The sequence below is a fragment of the Trichosurus vulpecula genome, chromosome 7, assembly GCF_011100635.1.
Source record: "Trichosurus vulpecula isolate mTriVul1 chromosome 7, mTriVul1.pri, whole genome shotgun sequence".
NCBI classification, from domain to species: Eukaryota; Metazoa; Chordata; class Mammalia; order Diprotodontia; family Phalangeridae; genus Trichosurus; species Trichosurus vulpecula.
The window spans coordinates 1,057,315-1,074,576 of record NC_050579.1 but is presented as its reverse complement, the minus strand read 5'-3'; the positions used below and the strand labels follow the sequence as shown (position 1 = coordinate 1,074,576).

Below are 17,262 nucleotides of genomic sequence, written 5' to 3'. Positions count from 1 at the left end.
AAGGACATCGGACCAGGAGGAGTCTGGAAAGCTGAGTTCTGGTCCCAGCGCCACTACAAACTAGCTGTGCGCCCCGGGGTAAATTACTTCCTTTCCCTGCATCTCGGCCTACAGGCTCCACAAAATGAGAGCACAGCCCTACGTGGTCACTGAGGGCCCCGGGCACCCTACGGATTGATTCCATGTGGTTGGGCAGCCGTGCACCTTCCCCCAACTGGATTAGTCAGTAGGTGGCGCTATTGTCACAGCATGGAGAAAAAAGACCTCAAGTATGGCTGGGGGTGGGGTTGGCCTTGGGCGGGGGGGTGGGGGGGGAGTCTCAGTAGCCATCCGCTCCAGGTGAGCGTTCTAAGGGTGTCTTGGGACACGGAGAGAGGCAGACCAGGCGGAGTCTGCTGCCTTCCCTGTAAATGGCACCGTCCAGCTCCTCCGCCGTTCCTCTATGAACCCGAGCATCATGTTCTCTCCCCACTTGGAACGTGAGTTCCATGAGAGCAGGGCCCCTGTTTTTGCCTTGCTTTGTCCCCCGAGTGCTTAGTACGGTGCCTGGCACCTAGGACATTTTTGCTGATGGTGAGTTGAGCTAAGTTCTTCCATCAACGGGAGGAAATAGAGAATGACCGGCTCGCCTCTTCTGCGTAATTCCACCGGCCTGTGCGGTGCCCCTGGATTCGCAAAGCCTTAGCTCCTTGGGGCGCACGCTTCTCCCGCCTGGCAGTCATCGCCCCTGGGAGCAATCAGCTGCTCCATGAGCCTCTCCCTCTCTTGTGGGTCCTAGAGAGGGACCGGAGATGAGGCCAGCGGATAGGGATCGAGCCGTGGAGAAGGCGCCCAAGATTGCCTTCCCTTCGCACCTTGCCGACTCATGTCAAGCTTCGGGATCTTTTCCCAGGGTCACGGCAAAGCTCTGGACAAACGAGAGTTAGGGTGATGACGCTTCACTTCGGGCAGATCCTTTTCTACCCCCAGCTGGACTTTGCCTGCGTGCCCAGGGAAGATGACAGAGGAGCCCTGCCCTCCAAGCAAAACTAAGTCCTCTCTCCAAAAGTGAAGAACGGGGCCAGCTGACCAAGTCCCGGGGCAGAAGGAAAAAGAACACCCGCAGCCTCCAGGGACCCTTTCTGGACAGAGGTGAGGTGGCTGGACCCAAGCACCTTCTGTCCCTTCCACTGGGAATTCTAGAATCAGCCTCTAGTCTCTTCAAGCCGCGGTTTGTCAGACTGGACGGATTGATGGACATCTCAGCCAACCAGATGCAAAGGCTGCTGAGCTGACTATCCTCCCTCCTGGGAGGAATCGGGCAGAGATTCCGGGTCTGAGCTGCGGTAGCCTCTGGTCTGTGAGGATCTGCAGCCCGAGGAGGGACAAGAGGTACTGACTTTCCATGCTTGGGCTCACGGTTTGATCTTGCTTTCCTATCTTTTCTTTTCTCTTCGGTATGTGATCACAAGCTCAGGAAGCCTGGCTCGAGGATTGTCCCTCTTCCATAAGGTTCTAAATGTCATCAGGAATGAGATTGTCCGATGTGAACTAATGGGGTGGAAGCAAAATTGTGGGATACATTTCCTGCAAGGGCGCCCGGTAGAAACGCGAAATGGTGCGTGTTTGCCGGTAGCCTATAGCGACTGGGAACCGAATTTCGATGCCCTCCCCGGCTGTCGCCCCCCCCCCCCCATATTCTGTCTCTCTCCCTGTCTCCATCTCTGTCTCCCTCCCTCCCCTCCGCCTCTCTCTCCCTCTCTCCTTCTCTTCTCTTCTCTTCTCTTCTCTTCTCTTCTCTTCTCTTCTCTTCTCTTCTCTTCTCTTCTCTTCTCTTCTCTTCTCTTCTCTTCTCTTCTCTTCTCTTCTCTTCTCTTCTCGTCTCTTCTTTCTCTCTCTCTCTCTCTCTCTCTCTCTCTCTCTCTCTCTCTCTCTCTCTCTCTCTCCCTCCCCCCTCTCACTGTCTCTTTCCTTTCCACGCTCTCTCTGTCTTTGTCTCTCTGTCTCCCCCCTTCTTTCTCTGTCTCAAAAACAAGACTACCACCCAAACCCCAACCCTACTTCCTTTGTGCTCTGGAGACCTTGAGTACATTTCTACCCACACTGTTAGTATAACATACATCGTGCACAGAGTTCTAAGGCAGCTCAGTTCATTGCTCCTCCCTTTTCTATTTTTTAAATGAGTTTTCAGAATTATACATTTTTTTCTCTGAGAGCTCATTTGATTGTGGCCCAAGTTTTCATATGTAGCTTCAAACTCCAAAAAAAAAAATTTAAATTCACTTTTATTTGAAAAATGAAGAGAGCACAATATGATGGCACATGCCTGTGGTTCCTGCTGCTAGGGGGACTGAGGCTGGTAGATCGCTGGAGCCCCAGATCTTTGAGGTGTTGTAGGGTTAAAATGGAGTGGGCCATTTGGCACCAAGAGGGTGAGTCCTCAGGGGGCAAAGGGCAGCCAGTTGCCTGAGGAGGGACGGACTGCCCAGGTGGGAAATAGGGCATTTCTAAGCCTCCTTCTCCACCCCCACCCCCAGCCAATTAGTGCTGGGATTTCGACTTTGAGAGGCTATTGCACTCCTAGCCCGGGTGAGATGGGGAGACAGAGAGAGAGACAGAGACAGAGACAGAAAGACAGAGAAAGGGAGAAAGAGAGAGAAAAGAAAAGAAAAAAAAAGAGAGGGAGGAAGAGGAATAGATATAAAGTACTCATGGAGGAGAAAATGCAAACAAATAAGAACGTGAGGCCTCCGAAGGTGACTGATGCCTGTCTGAACTACTGTGCCTGTGCTCTCTTCCGAGCTCTCTGTATCTGCATGGCTGACTTTAGCAAATAATTATTTTTGTTCAGCGATAACCTGTTCCGACTTCTCGGGCCCAGCTAGGAGCAGAGCCCTGGGGTTTCTTGGCTGGGAAATGAGGGCTGTTATGCAGGAGTGGCTTTATGCGTAGACAAAATAGGCAAGTGCTGACATGGTGAGATGCAGCTATTCTATAATTCTTTGTTAAGTGTCTAGAATGTGCAAAGTGAGTGAGGCTTGAGTCCTTCTGATCAGAGCTTAAGTGCTAAGAAGCCCATTTTGCCTACCAACACAGCCATGTTCTTAAAAATGTAAAACAAAATACATGGGATTACAAAGAAAGCCAATTATGTTGAAGTGTAGTTGTCAGAATATTTAAAAAAATTAATTCCTAGACCCCAGGTTAAGAACCCTGAGCCAAATGAAACAACTGTTTCAGGACATGGAGGACTTTGGGGAGGCTGAAAAATGGCCCAACACTTGCCTTCCTGCCCCATCTTTTTGTGCAGAATATGGTAGATAAGTGGGTTAAGAAAGGAGTTTTTTCTTCTGTAGGTGAAGATAACCCATCGACAGCAGGGTGTGCCCTTGGAGCTGCCTTTCTGCTGGATTTCCCCACATGTAGCTCTGCTAACCTGGTGGGTTTTCTGGCTGGCTTGCCAAGTTGGTTAGGGCTCTCAGTCTATGGCTAGAGCTGGGGCAAATCTAAGCAGCCCTTTAAGAGTTTCATGATATACTCAGACAACTAATTATAGACAACATTTTGCATCCAGTCAAAGGATCCAATCAAAAAGTACTTAACAGCCAAGCAGTGGAAGAGGGAAAAAAGATAGATTTCCCTGGATAATTGCGTTTCCACTTATGTCTCTGTTTTGTGTGTAATGAATTAAACTTCCGGCTGCTCCCACCTGCCCATGGGAAAAGATAACAACAAGCACCATAATAATAAGGTTTGCAAAGTACTTTGCATAAGTTATGTCATCAGGTCCTGCTCACTTAGTTGAGGTTTTTTTTTTATTTCTTTTATTTATTTATTTATTTATTTATTTATTTATTTATTTATTCATTCATTTATTTATTTATTTGTTTGTTTATTTATTTATTTAATATATTTAGTTTTCAGCATTGATTTTCACAAGAGTTTGAATTACAAATTTTCTCCCCATTTCTACCCTCCTCCCCACTCCAAGATGGCGTATATTCTGGTTGCCCTGTTCCCCAGTCAGCCCTCCCTTCTGTCATGCCACTCCCCTCCCATCCACTTTTCCCTTCCTTTCTTGTAGGGCAAGATAAATTTCTACGCCCCATTGCCTGTGTATCTTATTTTCTAGTTGCATGCAAAAACTTTTTTTTTTGTTTTTGAACATGTTTTTAAAACTTTGAGTTCCAAATTCCCTCCCCTCTTCCCTTCCCACCCACCCTCCCTAAGAAGGCAAGCAATTCAACATAGGCCACATGTGTATCATTATGTATAACCCTTCCACAACACTCATGTTGTGAAAGACTAACTATATTCTGCTCCTTCCTAACCTATCCCCATTTATTGAATTTTCTCCCTTGACCCTGTCCCCTTTCGAAAGTGTTTGTTTTTGATTACCTCCACCCCCATCTGCCCTCCCTTCTATCATCCCCCCCCTTTTTATCTTCTTTCTCCTTTTTTCCTGTGGGGTAAGATACCCAATTGGGTACGTATGGTATTCCCTCCTCAGGTCAAATCTGATGAGAGCAAGATTCACTCATTCCCCCCTCACCTGCCTTCTCTTCTTTTCCTACAGAACTGCTTTTTCTTGTCACTTTTATGCGAGATAATTTGCCCCATTCTATCTCTCCCTATCTCCCTCTCTCAATATATTCCTTTCTCATCCCTTAATTTGATTTTATTTCTTTTAGATATCTTCCCTTCATCTTCTACTCACCCTGTGCCCACTCTCTCTCTCTCTCTCTCTCTCTCTCTCTCTCTCTCTCTATATATATATATATATATATACACACACACACATACATATATACATACATACACATTCACTTATATATATATACATAAACATATATATATATATATATGCATATTCCCTTCAGCTACCCTAATACTGAGGTCTCATGAATCATACACATCATCTTTCCATGTGGGAATGTAAACAAAACAGTTCAACTTTAGTAAGTCCCTTGCAATTTCTTTTTCTTCTTCTTTTTCTTGATTACCTTTTCATGCTTCTCTTCATTCTTGTGTTTGAAAGTCAAATTTTCTATTCAGCTCTGGTCTTTTCACTGAGAAAGCCTGAAAGTCCTCTATTTTATTGAAAATCCATATTTTGCCTTGGAGTGTGATACTCAGATTTGCTGGATAGGTGATTCTTGGTTTTAATCCTAGCTCCATTGACCTCTGGAATATCATATTCCAAGCCCTTCAATCTCTTAATGTAGAAGCTGCCAGATCTTGGATTATTCTGATTGTGTTTCCACAGTACTCAAATTGTTTCTTTTTGGCTGCTTGAAGTATTTTCTTCTTGACCTGGGAGCTCTGGAGTTTGGCAACAACATTCTTAGGAGATTTCTTTTTGGGATCTATTTGAGCTTAAGTGCTAAGGAGCCCATTTTGCCTACCAAAGTATGGAAAATGTGGATTCTTTCCAGTGTGTGGATTCTTTCCAGTATGTGGATTCTTTCAATTTCTATTTTGCCCTGTGGCTCTAGAATATCAGGGCAGTTCTCCTTGATAATTTCTTGAAAGATGATATCTAGGCTCTTTTTTTGATCATGGCTTTCAGGTAGTCCAATAATTTTTAAATTATCTCTCCTGGATCTATTTTCCAGGTCAGTGGTTTTTCCAATGAGATATTTCACATTATCTTCCATTTTTTCATTCCTTTGGTTCTGTTTTATAATATCTTGATTTCTCATAAAGTCACTAGCTTCCACTTGCTCCAATCTAATTTTTAAGGTAGTGTTTTCTTCAGTGGTCTTTTGGACCTCCTTTTCCATTTGACTAATTCTGCCTTTCAAGGCATTCTTCTCCTCATTGGCTTTTTGGAGCTCTTTTGCCATTTGAGTTAGTCTATTTTTTAAGGTGTTGTTTTCTTCAGTATATTTTTCAGTATTTTTTTGGGTCTCCTTTAGCAAGTCATTGACTTGTTTTTCATGGTTTTCCCACACCCTTCTCATTTCTTTTCCCAATTTTTCCTCTACTTCTCTAACTTGCTTTTCCAAATCCTTTTTGAGCTCTTCCATGGCCTGAGACCAGTTCATGTTTTTCTTGGATGCTTTTGTTGTAGGCTCTTTGACTTTGTTGACTTCTTTAGGCTGTATGTTTTGGTCTTTGTCACCAAAGAAAGCTTCCAAAGTCTGAGACTGAATCTGGGTGTGTTTTTGCTGCCTGGCCATATTCCCAGCCAACTAACTTGACCCTTGAGTTTTTCAGTGGGGTATGACTGCTTGTGGAGTTAAGAGAACTATGTTCCACACTTGGGGGGATGCACCAGCTCTGCCACACCAGCACTCCTCCTTCCCCAAGAACCCCCAACTCGGACTGGAGTTAGATCTTCAGCAGGCTCTTCACTCCTGCTCTGATCTGCCACTTAATTCCTCCCACCAGGTGGGCCTGGGGCTGGAAGCAACTGCAGTTGTAGTTCTGTAGCTGCCCCACCTCTGCTGCCCCCGGGGCAGTGGCCGAACTGGGAACTCCTTCTACTCCCGCAGCTTTTCCCACTAACCTTCTCTGGTTTTTTTGGTGTTTGTGGGTTGAGAAGTCTAACTGCTGCAGCTCACTGATTCAGGACGCTAGGGCACACTCCGCCCAGCTCCTGGTCTGGTTGGTCCACACCATTCACGCTGGGCTCGGCTGGGCTTGGCTCCCCTCGGCTCCCCTCTGCTCCCAGCTCTGTGCGGGATAGACTTCACCCAGAGACCATCCAGGCTGTCCTGGGCTGGAGCCCTGCTTCCCTCTGCTATTTTGTGGGTTCTGCAGTTCTAGAATTGGTTCAGAGCCATTTTTGTAGGTTTTTGGAGGGACTTGGCGGGGAGCTCATGCTAATCCCTGCTTTCCAGCCGCCATCTTCCTAGTTGAGGTTTTGATGGTTGGATAATTGTATGCCTCCAAAGGCAGAGGATGAGATGAGATGAAGTGGAAATGGCGTGATCAGTAGATGGGGATCAGAAGAGGGAAGTGTTTGGGACTAACTAAGTCCCTCCTGCCCCTAACTTGCTCTTTGTCCACAACATATCTTATCTCATGCCTGTGCTTACCCTGGCACCACCACAGCCCAACCTGCTCCACCCCTGCCTGGAATGTTCTTCCTCCTCTCCTAGAACTCACAGAGTCTCTGACTTCCTCCCTTCAGAGCTCAGCTCAAGTATCACCTCTTATTGGAGGCTGTTCCTGACCACGCCCTCCCCTGACCTCCCTAAATCTCTTTGTACTATTTCCTTGTGTACATGTTTTTCTCTTTTTTGTTGTTCAGTCCTGTCCGACTCTTCATGACCCCATTTGGGGTTTTCTTGGTAGAGATACTGGAGTGGCTTGCCATTTCCTTCTCCAGTTCATTTTACAGGTGAGGAAACTGAGGCAAACAGGGTTAAGTGACTTGCCCAGGGTACAGCTAAAAAGTGTCTGAGGCTGAATTTGAACTCGGGTCTTCCAGACTCCATGGCCCAGCTCTCTGTGTACTATACCACCTAGTTTCCCCCTTTTCTAAAAGCCAAATTTTTATTTCTGTCTTTTGTTTTGACCCCACCCTCATCCCCTATCCCTCCTTTCCCTCTTCCCAGAGCGCCAACCCTTTATAACCAAGAATATCTTTCTTCAAGAAAAAAGGAAGAGGAGGAAAAAAATTTGACAAAATCAAGCAATACGTAACAAATCTGAAAATACATGCAATGTTCTACAGCCATGGAGTGAGGGGCATCTTCTCCTTTCTCTCCTCAGGACCATGCTTGCCCTTTGGAATTTTTCACATTGCTTTTGGACTTGATAGAATGGAAACTCCTTGAAGGCAGGACGCTTTTCATTTCGGTTTTGGATCCCTAGCACTTAGCTAGTGGAGTACCTGGCATATAGTAGACATTTAATCAATGCTTGTCTGTTGATTGACACGAATTTCAGTGAAGTATTACTTAAGGTTTTGCACAAGCCATTCCCCAGTGCCTGGAATGCACTCCCTCCTCTTTGCCTCTCATTGGCTCAGGTATCAACACCCTTGAAGCCTTCGCTGACCTCTTCCCCACTCCTCCATCTATTTTCTCTGTAGTGTCCATCTTTGGCTACTTGTTGTATCCCCCAGGAGAATTTAAGCTCCCTAATGACAGGGGCTATTTTGATTTCTCTTTCTGCATCTCTAGTGTCTTGCACACAGTAGGTCCTTAATGAATGTTTATTGAATTAAATGCTGTCCTTGTGGACAGAGAGGAGAGATACAAGCAATAGTTGTTAGGAGCCATCCAGTAGTTCTGAATCCAAGACCTAAAGAGCAGATGATGATGCGTTGAGATTTACTTGGCTCTGTAGAGTGCCCTGGGGAGGTCACCTTGGCTCTATGCTATGTAGTTCTTTAAATCAATGACTCAGATATGCACATTTGAATCCTACTACAAGATCACTACCAGCTGGATAACACACCAAAATTTTCAACAGCTTAGACTGATGGGCTGACTCAGGTAAGACAAAATGAATAAGGGTCAATGTCAACTTTTTGGGTTAAAAAAATTCAACTGTACAAATATAGGATGGAGAGATTAGAAAGAATTCTGGTCCTGGTGTCTGAGGATTTGGGCTCAAATCTCCCCTCTGACATTTATTACCTGTGTGACTCTAGGCTGGACACTTAGCCTCCAAGGGTCTTGGTTTCCCCATCTGTAAAATGAAGCAGTTGGAGGAAGGGATATCTGAAGTTCCTTCCAGCTCTAGATTTGTGAGCTATGAGAAGGCAGTTCTCACAGAAAAAAAAATATTTGGGGGATTTTGTGACTACAACCTCAAAAGAAGTGAACTGTGGAAGCGGACCTGGAAGAGAAAGATGAATGCTATTCAGGGCTGCGTTAAGAGCTACAGTAGGTAGAACAAGGAAAAAAAAATATTCCTTCTGTTCTCAAAGCTGGTCACACCTAGCCCTGTGACAGGACACACAGGCCGGGTTCTGGGCCATTAGGTCCATTTCTGGGAATAATTGTTTTTTAAATTTTTGTTAGTATCTTTTTTCATCCCAAACCACAGTCACTCCCCCCACGTCTCCCTCCCTTAGTAGAACGCTGGACAGAAATAGGAAAGTCGGGAGAAGGTTTTCGTTTAAGATGAAAAATGAGGAATTCCGTTTGGGATATTTCTCACCTGACTGTATTACTTTGGGATTTCTCTTACTTCTCCATCATGCCCCTGCATCAGGCACTAGCTCCTCCCTTTTTAGCTTTCCTTTGTGCATTGTCTTCCTGTTAGATTGTAATCTCCTCAAGCACAGGGACTGTCCTTTTTTTTTCCTCTAATATATATTTGTATCCCCACTGCTTAATATAGTGCTTGGATCACAGTAGGCTCTTAATGAATGTTTATTGACCAGCTGACTATTGAGCTTGGGGTGTTTATGGTACAACAAGGTGGAGCTGTCCTTCAGGCATCCCAAGCTCAATACGGAGGCAATAAGCATTAAATGGAGATGAGATGAGCTCAGGAGAGGGAGAAGGGCTGATGTGTACATTTGGGAATCGTGGTAACCAAAGTCGTCATCATCGTTGTACCCACTGTTCTCCTGCTTCTAGGTCACTCTACAACAGTTCATACAAGTATCCCCTGCTTTTCTGAAGTTTTCATTCATTATTTCAGTACTCTAATATCCATTATATTAACGGGTCATAATTTGTCTGGTAATTTCTCTGCTATGATTTTTTCTATTACAATAATTAGTACTACAAATTATTTTGGAAACTTTTAGTCTTTGAACTTGGGCTACATGCTCTGGGCACCTTGTTCGATGAAGAATATAGCAAAACGCAAGCATATGTTGCAGAAGGTGCTCGGGATGGTAAGAAGACTGAAGAACGTGCCTTGTGAGGACCAGCTGAGGGAACAGAAAGTGAATTTGGAATAGGAACACGATTGCTGTGTTTAAACATTTGAAGGGCCTCCTGTGGAAGAGGCATTAGGCTGTCCTTCTATCCCCCAGAAGGCAGAGTTCCAGCGATGGTCAAAGAGAAGCTTCTGAGGCAGATTTTCACTGCATGTAAGGAAGAGCTTATCTGGTAGAGCGCTTCAAAGTAAATTGGGTAAGGGCGTATCGACATTCAGTGCTTCTGAGATGATGGCCCGTTGGATGGGAATGAGGTTGTTGATCTTGTTCATTGGAATTGTGTTCTCCCCATGCCAAACACCGCCAGATTCCATGAGTTAATCCCATTTCCCCATCTGCGGAAGTTCCCTGGGTTGACATAAAATAACCAACGTCAGTAGGCAAACACTAATGACGAATTCTAGTCGGGGTGATCGGTGGCTGAACCAGCGCTGTTTCCTCTTCTAGCCATGTCTGCCCAGCTGTTTGAGGGGAAAGATCATGCTGCCATTTATCAGAAGCACAGGTTCCCTCCCCCAGACGAGCTCCTTAACATCATTTTCTCCTATTTAGAAGAAAAGGTAAGAAGTTTTAGATGTAATGCACAGTTGTTCCAACCAGCTACCGTATAAGAAAAATGCTTTAGGGGATAAGGGCAAAGTGAGTGGAGAACAAAGCTTAAAGATCAAAGAATTTTTACCCCCTTTCTTGTGGGGGGGGGCAGCTGTGCTCATCTGGTGAACTCCACCCCCACCCTTCCTTGTCTTCGGCTTTCACTCAGTATTTTCAAAGCACAATCCTCACAACAGCCTCATAAAGGAGATGCTACGAGAATCGTTAGCTGCATTTGGGGGATGGAAACCTGAGGCTCATAGTACGTGGCTCAAACCCAGTTCTCTCCTGGGTTAGGCAGCTGGGTGGCACAGGGGATAGAATGCTGGGCCTGGAGTAGAGAAGATCTGAGTTCAAATCCAGCCTCAGACGCCTCCTGGCTGGGAATAAAATCACTTAGCCTCCGTTTGCCTCAGTTTCCTAAAGTGTAAAATGGGGATGATAGCACTTGTCTCCCAGGGTTGTTGTGAAGATGAAATGGGATAATATTTGTAAAGCGCTCGGATGCAGCAGGCGTCGTATAAATGCTTCTTTCCTCTCCCACTCTGATTCCAGCTCAAGCACTATCTCTGCCACACCAAGGCTGCCCTTACTGTTCTGCTGTCGGCCCTTTGTTGTTCCCGCCGTGGGCCTTCGGGGTCGGCCAGCGCTCAGACCCTAATTCCACATCCTTCCATCTTAGAGCAGTGGGTCAACAGGGATCTGTTAAGTGCTATGTGCCAGGCGTGGTGCTGAGTGCTGGGGGTACAAAGGCAGAAGCATGGTCCCTGCCCTCAGGGAGGGGAGACGAGTCCTTACCTACAAGATGTCTAGAGGCTGGGTGGAAGGGAATGTCAGAGGGCAGACATTACCCCATGCTTTCCTCCCTCTCTCGTTGCTCCCTAACTCCTCTGTCCGCCATGATGCCCCTTCCCTTGCACCTCTTCGTTGGCCCCTATTCCTGTGAGGCTAGGCTGGGACCGACGCCCTCTCTTTCCTCAGAAAGGCAAACCCTATGACCTGGCGGTGGATGTCGGCTGTGGATCGGGTCAGAGCACCCAGGTCCTGGCCCCTCACTTTGCCAGGGTCCTGGGGACGGACATCAGTGAGGCTCAGATTCAGCAGGCCAAGCAAACACACAGCCCCTCTCAAGTTTCTTACTGGTAAGTTTGGCTGGAAATATTTGCTAAAACCCAAGCGACCTTGGGGGTCATAGTCCAATCCCCTCCATTCAAAGATAAAGAAACTGAAACATACCCACCTTTTCTGTCTCTGGGCCAGTGTTCTTTACTCTTTTAGGGGGTGAGAAGAAGCTCCTGAATTGGAGTGATAGAATTATAGGGAACTCAGTCAATAAACATTTATGAAGCACCTACTATATGCCAGGCACAGTGTTAATCTTAGGGATACAGAGAAAGGCCAAAGACAGATCCTGCCCTCAAGAAGCTCAGAGTCTAAGGGAAGCAACATGCAATGAGTATTTACAAACAAGCCATAGACAGGATAAACAAGAAATAATTAACAGAGGAGAAACACTAGAATTAAGGGGATGGAAAGAGGCTTCCTGTAGAAAGTGGGATTTTAGCTGAGACTTGAAGGAAACCAGGGAAGCCCAGAGGCAGAGATGAGGCTGGAGAAGGTTGCGAACTTGGTGGACAGCCAGGACAAATGCCCGGAGGTGGGAAATGGGAGTGTCATGAGGTCAGTGTCCCTGGATCAGAGCATAATGATTGCTGACTCGTGTGTGTGTGTGTGTGTGTGTGTGTGTGTGTGTGTGTGTGTGTGACAGAGAGACAGGGACAGAGGGACTGCTCCCTTCCTGGCCTGCAATGGTCACTGGCCTCCTCTTTCTGCAGCGTATCCCCGGCAGAAGCTCTCCCGGTGGCCGATGGCTCCGTGGACCTGCTCACGGCCTTCACGGCCGCCCACTGGTTTGACATCAAGCCCTTCATGAGAGAAGTTGATCGCGTTCTGAAGCCGGGGGGCTGTGTGAGCCTCAGCTCCTACACCCCCAGAATGAAGATCCATTATGGGGACTGCTCTGAGGCGCTCACTGAGATCTTCAGGGAGGTGGGTGCGGCCGAAGGGTGACTGGACCTGGGATTTCGCTGACATAGAGGAATCCCAGACAGAGAAACTCTCTCTACCAATGTAGGTCAGCACCTCAACTCTGTCTTGGAAAGGAGCCTCAGCAGCTGACCCGGCGGGGTCCCCCATCCAGGCTGCATCAGAGGCAGCCCCCCAGCCTTCCTGGCTCCCATGCCAGCTAGCTTTCTCTCTCCCCACTCCTGCCTCTGCTCCACTGTGCTGCGGTCAGAGTCTGCTGGAAAGGAGCGGACTCCTGGGATGCCCTATAGACCAAGAGCTCCACACACTGGGGGGTCCTGGGCGCGGCTCCTTTCCAGCAGTCCCAGGCCTTGGGCTGCCTTCCTCAAAAGAGATCCATCAGATTTAGCATCTGAACTTTCTTTGATACAAACTGATGATAACAGGGGTCAGGGAGGCTGGCCCCTCCCCCCGGTGGAGCGGTTTGTGGGGCTGGGAAATGGGTTTGGGACCTTTGCCAAACACCACTTAGCGCATTTCACTTTCCACCTAGAGTCAACATCAAGTTGACCATTTGTTTATTTTCAGGGCTGGTGTTTTGGGCAAGTGAAGGTATTTCCAGGAGATGCGGGGGGTAGGGGGTGGGAGGTAGGGGTGTGTGTGCGGGTGCTTACAAGAATGTGGGGGGCTCACAAGTCCTGGCACGCTCCACCCCCTCGCCAGGATCTCCTTTGACCATCAGCTGGAAGGCATCCCCCGCGGCACCTCCCCCCCCCCCCCCCCCCCCCCCGTGTGGCCCCAAGGGCCGTGTGCAAGTTGTTGGGATCAGCATCTGGCACTTCTCTCCCCTTCCCACCTGCCATGGCTCTGGGGGCTTATAGGGAATCCCAGCATCTTTTTTCTGCCGAAGGTCATGTCTACAGCGGGGCTACTGGAACCTTTTTGTGCCGGTCATCTGGTGAAGCCTCTGGACACCATAACACAAATAATGTGCTTTTTAAAAATTCATAATCGAAGGAAATGCTAAATTTCAGTTAGAGGTTGGGGAAAAAATGTGATTTTTTTCCCAAGTGCCCAGATTCCCTAAAATCTCTCCATGAACCCCCAGTAAAGAACCCCCGGCCTACAGTGACCTGCCACACCAATAACTTTGCTTCCACATATAGAATTATTTAGTGAGGCCTCTAGATCGTACAATGGATTGGACCCAGAGCCAAGAAGACCTGAGTGCAGATTATATCTCAGACACTAGGGGTGTGACATCTAGCCTCAGTCTGCCTCTCTATCCATCTGTACCTCTCATGGAGTTAGGAGACTCAGATGAATAATGTGTAAAACTCTCTCCATACCTTAAAGTCATAGGTAAATGTTTATAATGATGATGACTATATTAATTATCATAACCATGCTATGATTTCCTTATTCCTTTTAAAAGAAAGATGAATGTAACTGTCAGGGCTAATGGGTGTCAGTCCCTTACCCATCCATAGACTCTACTTAGGTGTCCTGGACCTTCAGGGGTTTGTGATTTTGCCCATCTGGGTCCTCCATTCACTGACATAGATCATGATCCCTCGGATTTCTTTAGAGAGGCAGCATGGGGGAGGGGTTAGAATTCTAGTGTAGGGAGTCAGCAGGATTTGAGTTTGAATCCTGCTGCAGACCCTTACTAGCTTCATGACCCTGGTCAAGTCACTTCTGCCTGCCCCAGTTTTCCAGTTTTTTCAGACCACTGGCTACCTCTCCCTGCAAAACTGTCACATTCTCATTGGCCTTCTATTTTGGTCCAGCATTGCATACCACCCAGAAGACTGTTACAAGGCACTATTTCTGAGAACCCCTGCAGAGAATGAACCACAATTCTTCCTTTCTTCCTGTCTTAATGGAGTTTTTTCATTGCAGACTCAAGCTGTCCTTAACAAGTATGCAAATGAAAAATTGCATGTCCTCCTCTCTGAATACCAAGAGATACTAGATCTTGTGCCTTTTCCAGACAAAAAAAGGTGAGAAACTCATTGCCAAAGTCCTTTCTTATACAAGGTGTCCCAAAAGTCTTTGTGAAGCTTTAAGTTTTAAAGCTTTAATAGCTATAAGTTTTAATAGCTTAAAACTTCACGAAGACTTTGGGACACCTTGTAGAGAACTGTGGGAAAATACTAAAGATCTTAAAATGCAAAAAAAAAAAAATCCCACTACTGGAAGGAGCTCTCAAAGAGGGTTTTCAATCTCTTGCTTATAAATATGAATTAACTAAATCCTTCCTGACTCTCTATTTTTAAACCTCTTTGGGAAAACTTGAATCTAAATCCCACCTGTGATAGAGTTGTGGATTTTCTACCCAGAAGCTGTTATCCCCACCTTCCAACAAAGTATCTATCGGGCTGCACCATTAAAAGAGCATTCTAGAACTGGAAAAGGTCTCTTCTAGATTCATACCCTCCTTTTATGGCTCAGCCCAGAGAGGGAATGTCACACAACTAGCTGGTATTGGAATCATTTTGGAGAAGAATTAGTTGTTTCTCTACCCGGAAGGAATCAGACATCTGCGTCATCTCAGATGCCTATTACAAAAGTTTTTTGGTGTGTTGCAAATGGGATTTTAAGAGCACCTGCAGAAGCAGCAGGTGTTGCTCTTGGAGTTGGGAAGACCTGGGTTCAAACCTTATCTCGGCTGATTACCCACGTGACCCTATTCAAGTCATTGTCCCTCTAGAGCTGACTGAGGCCTCAGAGCCCATCTAATCTAACTGTTCCATTGGACAGATAGAAAAGCTTATGCCAGGAGAGGCGGTGATCTGTCCTCTCTGTCAAACAGGTAGCAAACATCAGAGGTAGGACTGGAACCCAGATCCTCTGACTTAAGCCAGGGCTCTTTTATTTCTTCTCTCTGAGCTTCAGTTTCCTCCTTTGGAAGATGGAGTTAGTAATATCTCCAAGATCTGCCTCATGGGATAGTTGTGAGGTCAGAGGGAACGGTGGGTGATACAGCATGTTGACAGCCTGAAGCGGCTTAGAAACACTATGATGTGAAGATGTTTATTATTCCACAACAAGCATGGACACCTGCCTCGCTTAATTGTTTCCTCCCCTGCAGAGTTACTTTTCAGGGAAGTGGAATTTCCTTTACAGTCGCCGGCCTGATGGGATTTCTACAGTCTTTCTCCATGTTCCAGACTTTCAAGAATGCCCAGCCAGAGGCAGCTGAAGCCCTCCTGCACCAGACTCGATCGAGGTGAGAATCAGGTGGGGCGCTGGACACCGCAGGGTGTCACTCTACATCAGACCTCAAGAGCAAAACTGAGCCTTTATCCAGAACGTACAAAGGTTCTGGCTTCAGTGGTGCCTTGTGTGATTGGAGCTGGCCCGGTTCATCTCTGACTCCAGATTTTCTTTTCCCTAGAGTCAGTCCTCATTCCTTTTCTTCTCTCACTCAACTTGTGATCTCTCTTCTGGGCTCCAAAGTCATGTCTCCACTTGGCTGTCTCATTATTATCTTAAACTCAATATATTTACATAGAACTTGGGATACCTCCCCGCTTGTGTTTGGGACTCTGAACAAAGATATCTAAGGTTTAAGGGAATCTTTGGGTCTGAATCCACTGGAAAAAGGCATAGCTTATGAGCCCCCATCAATGTATTTACTTTTATTTATCAGCCAGAGGACACAATTAGTTCAAAGCAAAGGGAATTAATGAAATGGCATTGTAAGAAAAGCAGCATTAGAACATTCTTCCCCCTATAAAACTGAGGCACACACTTCCACAGATTCCCATACCATCAAAGGAAAGGCATGCTTGTGAGGAACACACGTGGCCAAGAGGCATATGCAGAGAGGCAAAGCATATCTCTGGCAGGGTTGCCAAGTGTCTTATGGAAATGTGACTATTCTGTTCATATTCAATGTGTTCCCTGACAGTCTTGTGGGGTCTATATCCTCTGCTGTATGTTGCTCTACTGGTCTCATGCCCATGGCTAGGTGTTCCTTTACTGGGTCTGTTGTTTGTTTTTGTGATATGGACTCCTTGGCTGGCAGTCTGGTGGAGCTTATGGACCCCTTCTCAGAATCTTATTTTTAAATAATTGAAGGAAATGCCAACTTTCAGTTAGAAGTTAATGAAATCAAAGATGTAATTTTTTTCCCCATCCAAGTTGAAGGATCCCTTGAAATCCATTCATGGACCCTAGGTTAAGAATCCCTGTTCTAAGGCTTCTTATGGCTTCTAGCATTGGCTACAATCTTTAGCTGAGATGCTACCTCCTCGGAGGAGGGAACACTACCATATTTATTTTATCTTAGAACCAGGGTTTTAGCTTTGATTTTTTATTTATTTTTATTTTATCTATTGATTTATTTTAGTGAAGGACAAACTGTTCACATACCTAGTTTCAGACCAGGGAAAACTCCCAAAGTGCTTTCAGAGCTGATAATTCTCAGATCATTTTCCTCTTTCTGCTGAAGGCAGAGGCTGTAGCACAGGGATTCCAGGAGTGTCTTACATTAGGATAACTCAGAATTCAGTGTTCACACTCCTATCCCTCATCCCTCCATTGTGTTTCACTTTGGCTCTTGAAAGGTGCCCAACAAAATGCCTAATGACAACAACTCTACCCTTCTGTTTGTTTCTACAGATTCTTGGAGACCATGAAGGTATCTTCTCTTGAAACTCCCTTAGCAATAACACTTGAATATATTTGTGTTTTGGCTTGCAAGATGCCAAAGGAGAAGGTGGCACCTTAGTTTCCAAATTAGCAAAACTCCTAACCTTGGACCCAGTTCCAAATCCAATAAAGAAGCATAGAATTGCAAGAAGGAA

The 17,262-nt window shown here is 46.1% G+C and overlaps 1 protein-coding gene across 1 annotated transcript; it reads left to right on the top strand.

Moving 5' to 3' along the window:
* Positions 1-1,295: 1,295 nt before the first annotated feature.
* On the top strand, positions 1,296-17,262 carry LOC118856980 (putative methyltransferase DDB_G0268948). The gene is made up of 7 exons (XM_036767565.1): positions 1,296-1,371; positions 10,280-10,392; positions 11,405-11,565; positions 12,259-12,472; positions 14,351-14,451; positions 15,543-15,680; positions 17,078-17,262. The coding sequence occupies exons 2-7, from the start codon at positions 10,282-10,284 to the stop codon at positions 17,184-17,186; spliced, it is 834 nt and encodes a 277-aa protein (XP_036623460.1). The 5' UTR covers positions 1,296-1,371; positions 10,280-10,281; the 3' UTR covers positions 17,187-17,262.

Excerpts from the sequence above, each read along its gene's own strand:
- LOC118856980 (XM_036767565.1), top strand. The coding sequence starts at position 10,282 with ATGTCTGCCCAGCTGTTTGAGGGGAAAGATCATGCTGCCATTTATCAG. Across the intron at positions 11,566-12,258 it reads CCCTCTCAAGTTTCTTACTG|CGTATCCCCGGCAGAAGCTC; the intron begins GTAAGTTTGGCT and ends CTCTTTCTGCAG. Across the intron at positions 14,452-15,542 it reads CCTTTTCCAGACAAAAAAAG|AGTTACTTTTCAGGGAAGTG; the intron begins GTGAGAAACTCA and ends CCTCCCCTGCAG.